Source organism: Hermetia illucens, chromosome 4 (assembly GCF_905115235.1).
Source record: "Hermetia illucens chromosome 4, iHerIll2.2.curated.20191125, whole genome shotgun sequence".
Classification (NCBI taxonomy): Eukaryota; Metazoa; Arthropoda; class Insecta; order Diptera; family Stratiomyidae; genus Hermetia; species Hermetia illucens.
Window position 1 is genome coordinate 164,829,089 of NC_051852.1, and position 9,692 is coordinate 164,838,780.

Genomic DNA, 9,692 nt, shown 5'->3' on the forward strand with positions numbered 1-9,692 from the left:
CAATAATAATAAATATATTTACAAGTTTGTGTGTGCGAACTTGCGTGGAAGTTTGAACAAGGTGAGGCCGGCGGTTTTGACGGGACTTAAGGTGAGTATAGGCCGATGGTGATGGACATCCTCCAAGTTGAGTATCACTAACCTGGCATGGAGCTTAAAAAGTGAGATTTTTTGAATAGTCTACACGCTCCCTTGGTAGACATGGTAAATTGCTTCAATACGCAACATGAATGGGTATCGATTCCTTCTCTTCTTAGCCAGCGAGCCAAGTAGAGTACCAAGTGCAGTTTATCTAGTAAGAAGATGGCAATTTTCCGCACTTACAGATTTTGCGGAAAAGTCCCCCATTCATATACGATAGTCTGAAACTTATGAATGGACGAGCCAGCAGTTAGCCCGCCACAGTTTCAGAAAAGATACCCTTTGTGAGGTATAAATTACGAGGATCAGTCTACAATCAACTCAGTTACTTAGTACGTTCCAACAATTGTTTATTGAAAATTTGAATGAAAAGTCAGTTAATTGTTAATTGTTGAGGAGGTCACAATTTATTCGGACTGAAATTAAGTTGAAGTTAAAATGGCAGTGAAAGTGTTAATTGTTATTGGGCTCATCAACTTTTGTTTTGTGTTTGGCGGTGAGTAATTTTCCCGTGTATGTGATGCCAATTAGGATTCTTTTCCGTTCATGGATCACTGTGCTATCACTGCCGCAAGAGGTATTCCAATGGAAAGGATTTACTAGCGTGCCTAACATTTCTGGTATCAAGCGTTACTAGGGGCACTACCCATTGAAATTGGCGGTGGTACCATATCTCGTTTCGGTAGTCTACTCCTGATCGCTTTTTTAGCACTTTCCCGACTGTATCACGCATACAGAATGATCGGTATGCAGACGGTCTCACTACCTTCCAGCGGCTGGGAAAAATGCTCTCATTCCAGTTCCAGCCGATGGTGAAATACCCGTTTGTGTACTTCTCCCGGGATACTGTTGAATCCTGGCGTCTTCTTATTTTTTAAAGAGAGGACAGTCTGTTGAGGGAATTTACGATATTGTGAACTGTAGCCTCACCACCGCCGAGTATTCAGAGAATCCTTCAGCTTGGCCCTGTCTGTTCATTCACGACAATCCACTCACAGGAAGAACACATAGAGAGATAGGGTCGACCAATTCAAACACGGTTTATTGCCTGTCGTTCTCGTGCTCAGAGGTGGCGGTGAGGAAAACGGGGCGGCAACCCTGTCGGCCAAACCAAAACCAAGTGGCCGAGGAGATCCTCCATAGTGGTGGCACCGGGAGACGCTGTACTCACTCTGGTTTGCCAGCCGTGATGCATTAGGCGAATGCTCCAAAGGCCTAATTAGGGCGATCAGACCCGAGTCTGCACGGGGACTCATCTGAAGTGGCAAATTGGTCACAAAACCTTACCAGGGGTATACTGGCACCATGGGAACCGGGATAGCCCCTGGACTCTCATACTTTGGGTGAACTCCCATTGTATGTGAGTTCAGCTCGGTTGTTTGCGTTTTGGCCCGATCAAGTCTTGCAGTGGAATTCCTTCGCCAGGTTGCACAGAACTACCTCATGCCGCCATTGTCTGAGTTATTTTACTGAATTTTGGATTTTGAAACCGGCAAACTGGAGTCCCCAAGGATCATTGACATGTCTCCGGAGATTTGTGTTATGTGGTGACCAAGTTGGCCGTGCTTTCCTTCAGGTCAACAATTTGGCCGTTTCCCTGATTAATCTGGTGAATATCGATGGCCGATCCTTGCAATTGACAATGTGGACTCGTGAATGGTTCTGGGTCCATATCTCCGGCAGAGCTGATCGAAAAGCATGTTATTTGCTTGTATTAGACAAGCATCGTGGGCGTTTATTATCTCAAAACCTTGCAAGGCCATCTAAGCAGGTTTTGTTGTTCACATAAAACAAGCAGCTAACCACCGTTGAGGCACAGATTTGAGGGGCCTCATCAGATTCATGTTCTCCTGTGGCGAACTCTATGGAAGACACGGTCCCCATTTCAGTGCAAAGCTTTAACTTAGTGTCTCCGGTGCGGTCAGCCAGAAAGGAGAGTATAACAACTCCCATAATGAGAAGAAGGGGAAACCCGACTACCGTCGGTCTGCTTGTGAGAACCTTCTCTACCATCGCCACCAGGAAAAACGGAGAAAAGGGAACCTGATGATGGGTACCCAACTAGTCTAATAACGGTGTATGGAAACAGATCCATGCAGACCGAAAACGGTTAACCAGAGATGGTTTCGGGCCAACTGGAGCGCAGCTTCTTGGGAATAAGGATCTGGGCGTTGCTGCACCACTATGTGATACAATACCCATAGAAATTCAACGCAAGGAAACAGAACTTCCGGGGGAAGGTGGAGGCAAGTTGGTGACCCAATGCGAGCCACACTGGATGCAGCAGTTTTCATATTAGACTACACTCATGCAACCTGTCAAAGCATATTCCTTTCTATTGACAGCAAAACTGACAAAGCTGCCCTGATATAAAAATGAGTTCGGTTCAATAAAATCTTTAGTATTTGATCAGTAGAGGAGCCTAGGATGAGATTTCCTCACGAACACCCCGACTTCAAATTTATTAGAAGCAACCATGTTTTGACAATTCTGCACCCAGGACCTATAGGCGATCATTTTACAATTGCCATAGTTGCCTCTACTCTATGATCCTCTGGGTAGAAAGTTAAGGTAGTCTTAATACAAAAGTTGGGGACATCATTCTCACAGAAATCTCTGAAGAGGCAGGTTGACAGTCGGATTCGGGAGAACGTGCTAAGGTTTCCCTCATCATCATTATCATTATCAACGGCGCAATAACCGGTATTCGCTCTAGGTCTGCCTTAATAAGGAACTCCACACACCCTCGTTTTGCGCCGAGGTCCACCAATTCGATATCCCTAAAAACTGTCTGGCGTCTTGACCTACGCCATCGCTCCATCTTAGGCAGGGTCTTCTTTTCCTACCATAGATATTGCCCTTATAGATTTTCCGGGTGGGATCATCCTCATCTATACGGATTAAGTGACCCGCCCACCATAACCTATTGAGCCGGATTTTATCCTAAACCGGATGGTCATGGTATCGTTCATAGATTTCGTCATTATGTAGGCTACGGAATCGTCCATCCTCATGTAGAGGGCCAAAAATTCTTCGGAGGATTCTTCTCTCGAACGCGGCCAAGAGTTCGCAATTTTTTTTTTTTTTTTGCTAAGAACCCAGCTCTCCAAGGATTGGCAGGACCATTGTCTTGTACAGTAAGAGACGTTGAGACGTTTCGAGCAAAAAGTTTTTGCAAGCAGAGATAGGCTCAATCGTGCGCGGATTTCATCATCATAGCTGTTATCGGTTGTGATTTTCGACCCTAGATAGGAGGAATAGGAGAAAGGTTTCCCTCACCAAATGGAAACCAACATTCTTACCAGCATGGAAAGTCCTGTGAGCCTGCTCTTCATTCCCTGGTTTCGAATATAAATTACGCAGCTCAGAAAGGAAAAATGGGATTGGGATGTTTGTAGACATTGAAGGGGCTTTCAACTGCGTTGCTTCCCAAAAACTTTGTGATGCTACCAGAGGGCATGGTGTACATGGGGTTCAACTCTCCATAGAGGTGAAATATCTGGGAGTCATTCTGGATAAGAAGCGAATATACTATTATTAACTTTATTAGAACAGATTTCGGTATGAAGTGTATTTCTGGGCCTAGGTACCATATAGTGGCAGCTTTTTGATTTTTTTTCAGATTTTTCGGTTGGCTAGTTTCGGAGAACGGGTCCGTAAAAGAAATGATCAACTTCGACTCACTCTCCGCGTTTCTAAGAAATGTCAAAACTAAGACTGCATTCGGAAAGTACTAACTGAGACCTTTCGTTTGATACCCCTTATGACTATATTTGGTGAGAAAAAAATGTATGGCTCCCGGTAGCTTAGCAAGCTGTTGTCTTCGGAGTCGCAGATGACGTTGGAGTGGTCATAACATCAAATCACCCCGACGAAGTACAGATATATGCCAACGAGACTATACGGAGGATCAAGTCTTGGCTTAAAGACCACGGTCTGGGGCTTGTCGAACACAAGACGGAGTTGGTGCTCTTCACAAAGTGTCGGAAACAGAAGACTGTTGAAATTTGCATCGGTGCGCATGTTGTTAGCTCTGAGCCATCGCTGAAATACCTGGGAGTAACATTCGACCCTAAGCTGAGCTTTAAACCCCACTTAAAGCTTACTGGGCAGAATGTGATGACTATCGGTTCAATACTGGAAAGGATGCTTCCAAATGTAGGCGGCCCGAAACACAGTCCACGATTACTTTTATCGCGAGTCGTCAGCTCTGTCCTTTTATACCGGGCACCAGTGTGTGCTTCGGAGATAAAAATCGGAGAAAATCGCAGACAGCGATATCAGTTAAGCGTTCTGCGAACATGTTGCGCCTACCGAACAATATTTTACGAAGCAGCATGTGCGATTGTGGGGATGATCCCAGTGTATTCTAACCGATGAGACAAGTGGTCTATACGAGAATCAGGAAGCGAGTCTAAACAAGCAAAGTGAGCATATGCGGTCATTAGCTGCATGACAAACAGCATGGGACCAGGCTGAGAATGGCCGGTGCACATACAGGCTTATCCCAGAAATAAGTATGTGGACTATGCGGAAACACGGTGAGACGAATTACGATTTGACTCAGTTCTTAACCGGACGCGGTGGATGTAGGAAGTACCTCTATAGGTTCGGTCTCCATGAATCGGCCGATTTTCCTACGTGCGAAGGTGCAGCCGGAAATGCAGAACACGTCTTCTTCGCCTAAGATTTAAAAACGCAAGAAACTTTGAAACAGAGCTGATAAGGTACATGATGCAATCAAATACAGCATGGGACGCGGTAGTTGCAATAGTGAAACGGATCCACCAGCAGCTAAAAGCAGCAGACGGGCGGCGGAGACATAGAAGGGAAGCTACTATAATTAACGCCACGCAAAGCGGTGGCAGCTCGTTTAGAGTGAACAGCTAAGAACTGAACAGCCCCGCTAAGCAGTACCAGAACAGTGGTCCCACGTGGAGAGTGTGAAGAAAATATGGGGGGCTTTAGTCATTAAGAGTTCGGTATGCGTGTCCTAGATTCCAAATATGTGAGGAACTGGAAGACGAAGGTGAAATACAGACTTGGAATTGGCGCAGGGTCCTTAAAAGGGATGAATTGGCCTAGTTAGACTTTCTTAGTAAACCGGATGGAACTTTCACAAATTCGAGAGTTGAGTCAGTATAGATCCCCGTGGATGTACACCAACTGGGATTACAGCAGATTGAAATGGAAGGGAGAAAGTTGACGGTTTTTGCAACCCTTTCGGACGAAAGGAATAGGAACACTGCCAGAATGGTGGTTGGTAATCACCAGAAGGTTAAGGTAGGCTTCACACCAAAGTTGGGGATATCATTCTTACTGAAATGTCTGGAGTGACTGGCTGATCGTCATATTCACGAGAATAAGCAAAGCTCGCCCTCACAAAGTGGAAATCAACATGCTTACCAGCACGGAAAATCTTGTGAGTCCGCTCTTCACTTTTTAGTTTTAAAGAAGAAGAAGATGCAACTATGAAAGAGGAGCACGCGATGGGGATGTTCGGGAACAATGCAGGGGCCTTCGACTATGTGGTTTTCCAACAATTGTGTGATGCTGCTAAAGAGTATGGTATTGATAATGCTTTAATTAAGTGGATCTATGCTATGCTAATGCAGAGATTGCTATGTGTTAAAGTTCATGTTGATCACTAGGAGCAACGAAAGGCTGCCACAAAGGACCTGGCTATCGCCATTTTTGTGAAGCATGCTGGTAGATTTCCTGCCATTGAAACTGCAAAATCTTCCTAAGCTTGGAATGCTGTGTAGAAGTATACCATGAACCGTTGATTTGATTGGCAGTTGGTGTCTCAAGCATGGACTTTCACTAAATCACTATTTACAAAAAGAAGGAAACGGAATGATATTTGCTTTCCAGAGTTGCAGAATATGGAAATATCTGGGAGTCACTTTAGATAAGAAGCTTCGTTGGAACAAACATAAAGAGGTAAAAATAAAACAAGTTCCCGCAGCTCATAGGCTGTGTAAGCGGACCTCTGCTTCAGCATGGGTACTTCGGGTTCGGAACAGAACGTCATCAGCCAGTACCGAGTGACAGTGAATAATAGCCAAGTTGTCCTACCAACTAGACAACAAATCTTCCAATAGTTTCAATTCAGCTCGATGTGGAGTCATTAACTGACCGGACCAGTCAAAGGAGTAACACAAGTACTCCACCTGTAAGGCATTCCATAAACCCAGTAGTCGGGAGAAGCTTAGGGATCTCGACCCAATTTATAGTGAGGCTTTGACCACATTCCAGGTCGTATTCACAAAATATGCTGAGATTCTCCCAGATGTTAGGCCAAAATTTCCAAAACTGAAGTTTGGTTGGGGTTTTTTTTAAATCTCACTAACTCAAGTCGTGGAAGTAACCTCGATCTGGATTAGGCAGAAGACTTCTGGTGAAGTGTTTGGAGCAAGCAAGTTTATTTCCAAGAAGAGGAAGGAGAAGAGAAAGATACCGCCGGAAGTAATCGTCATTTCCAAAAAGGGGGAAGCAACTTATACCGACATCTTTATGCAAGTTAAGTCGGACCCGAAGCTTAGGGATCTAGGGAACCGCGTCAACCGAATTAGGCGGTCACAGAAGGGAGACCTCATGCTAGATCTAAAGAAGTCTAATGACAAAATAGCGGAGAAATTCCTCGGTCAGGTGGAAAAATCCCTTGGCCAGCAGGCTGAAGTAAGGGCTAGACGGCAGAAGGTAACTATCGAGTGCAAGTATATTACCACAAAGGAGGATGGCCGTGCAGCTCTGGAAAAGATGTTCGAGCATCCGGGACTACAGGAGTCGGCAGTCAAACCGATGCGAAAGATTTATGGGGACGTAGACTGCAGTTATTAGCCTGACAGCAGAGACAGCGGCAGGCAAGGTGAAGAGAGGCTGTCGGCTCAGAGAGCGAGTGAAGAGATGCTTCAGGTGCCTCGACCTTGGGCACATAGCCGCAGCATGTATAAGCGTCCATGATAGATCAAAGCGGTGCAGAAAGTGGGGAGGAAACGGACATATCGCCAAGGAGTGCACAGCTGACCCAAAATGATTCCTGTACTAAGGAAAGGAGTGCATCAACAAGCGACATTACAGGCAGTAGGAGATGTCCAGTGTTATGGAGAGCGCTAAATACAAGGCCCAAATGAGATTGATCCAAATCAATCTCAACAACTGTGAGGCAGCGCAAGACCTCCTATCACAGATCATCCGAGAGAAGGGAATTGACATTGCCATTATTTGCGAACTCTATCGCAACTACGGTGGTGGTGCCTGAGCCTGGAACCAGACCGATAAAGCAGCAATATGGGCGTGCGTAATTCAGAAAGTTATTCAATTTCCGGAAGCTGGTTCCGTGAGGGCAATTTTGGGCGGAGTCCATGTCGACGCTCCTCCTAGCGCATCACGTGCACAGTACGAGGAGATGCTGTACCATTTAGTGTTGGACGCAAGGACTCATACCCCGAAAATCGTAGCTGGTGATTGCAATTCCTGGGCCTGTGAGCGGGGTAGCCGAAGGACAAACAAGAGGGGATGTGTTCTGCTCGAGGCATTTGGAGAGTTACATGTTGTACTTGCCAATGTTAAGAAGCTTATTTCCATTCAGAGGGAAAGGTCTGGGCTGTATCGTCGACCTCACGTGCGTGAGCACCTGGTATGTGAGTGACCATTAGCTGGGCTGGAATGGTGGTAAAGCAAAAATATTTACCAATTTCATAGCCGAAAGGCTCTCTTATATCCCAACATCCCGTCTCTTATGTGCTAAATCCAATAAACAGTGGTCAACCAAAATCGGCAGGCTATATTAGCATCTCGGCAAATTGAACTTATATCCATTTTGTATGACAAGGGTTTGCTAACTTTCTAGAGAAATGCACTAAATATCCTGCTTTCACCTAGTTTTGTTGCTCGTTCCGTAATTGCTCAGTGAATTGTAAATTCAGCATTTGTTTTTGTTACACAATCATTTCATGTTCTTACTTATGCGCCAAATACCGTTTGCGTTGCTCGGGCAAGGTCGTCGAAGCAGATAACCAACCCGCTACCCTTTGTTTCGACTACCAATCAACTGAAACAAGAAACCAGCACAGCAAGGCACGACAATTTTTTAAACTGAAATGCTACTTCATAGCCAGCATCGATCCGTAGGCAGTAATGCACTTAAATACATGTAGGCATGGGCATATTGTGATACTAACAGTTTGAAGAACAAGTCAGAAACTGGAAGAAAATTAGTCACCTAACTTTTCACAGCTTTGTATTACATGAATAAGTTTTGATTCTATAAATTAGAAGTTCGAAGGTTCAGGTTAAAATTCATGAGAAATCAATTCGTAATCATATCTAAATATTTTTACCAACTTTTCCGTTGCAGATGTGGCTCATTTGAACTTAACTTCATCAGAAACCAACGAAACTGATCGCGACATCGCGAATATAGGCAATGATACTCTCCAACAACAACCAGGTTCCCGTCATACACGTCAACAGGCCGAGGAAGAGTTTAACGTGAATATGTATCCAGAATCTGGATACACATACAAAAAACCGGAAATCCCATTTGAAACTGGAAATTTGGACAATGGTGGCTATAAATATCCGAAACCAGTTAATCCAATGACATACCCACCCCCACAAAGCTCCACCACTACTGATCAATCATTTCCTGACGCTACAGCCAGATATCGTCTGAAGTAATGGACAATCTAGAATTATTTAGTTTTAAGTGATTAGTATGCAAGATTCAATAAATTTATCTAAATTTGCCCTAGAAATCTGGTTTATTCCAATATAACTGGGCTTCAGGGTTGTTTTTGGTGCGAAAGTGATATTATCCTACATGAGAGTAAGGGGCTGTCTTTATTCATTCATATGTGAATTATAGAGGACCAACTAGGTTTTCTAAGGCCAGCCGACCCACTCCCCAAAGGGACAAACTTAAAGGAGAACTAGGCTTTTTAGGGTTGGTGTATAAACCTCACGGATACCTGACAAATGTCTGATTCTGGCTCAGAACCCAAACTTTCATTAATGATTCCTCACAGCCCCTGGAGGACCTCCATGCTGGCGTATTATCTAAAGCGACGGCACTTTCTAAAAAATACGAACAATAATTCCAATGACAAGACTGGCAATCGGCGAAATTTTCAAACGAAGCGACAGTACTTCACATTTTCTAGCCCTCTCAACTGAAATTGTGGATTCTAGCATAAACCCCTTTGCAGGAAGCGCGTAGTTACAACGGGTTTCTACCCATTCCTCCTCTGGAAAGGTACCGAGTCGTACTGTCTTATTAAGTAAAGGAGTAGAAAATAGCCTCGCGACTTTATCCAGATCAAATCTTTGACGGAGCCAAGCCATGCACTGAAAAAATATTGGCGTTTGCAGATCCGCTTTATTAAATAAGGGCAACAAAATCGAGAGATGTATAATGGTAGCAAATATAATGATCTTTCCGATACGATATCCTGCATATTTTATACAATTTCTGGTGTTGTTGCTGTTTTTGGACGTCTTTGACGTGGAACGTCTTCAAAGCTTGTACGACCACATCTAAATTCAGC

General features: G+C 44.4%; 1 protein-coding gene across 1 annotated transcript; it reads left to right on the top strand.

Moving 5' to 3' along the window:
* Window positions 1-519: 519 nt before the first annotated feature.
* LOC119655437 lies at window positions 520-8,875 on the top strand. Its single transcript, XM_038061330.1, has 2 exons — window positions 520-637; window positions 8,504-8,875. The coding sequence occupies exons 1-2, from the start codon at window positions 580-582 to the stop codon at window positions 8,824-8,826; spliced, it is 381 nt and encodes a 126-aa protein (XP_037917258.1). The 5' UTR covers window positions 520-579; the 3' UTR covers window positions 8,827-8,875.
* The last annotated feature ends 817 nt before the right edge of the window (window positions 8,876-9,692 follow it).

Bases quoted from the DNA above. Each gene is read 5' to 3' on its own strand.
- LOC119655437 (XM_038061330.1), top strand. From the start codon at position 580: ATGGCAGTGAAAGTGTTAATTGTTATTGGGCTCATCAACTTTTGTTTT. The intron at 638-8,503 runs GTGAGTAATTTT...TTTCCGTTGCAG, and splicing joins CTTTTGTTTTGTGTTTGGCG to ATGTGGCTCATTTGAACTTA.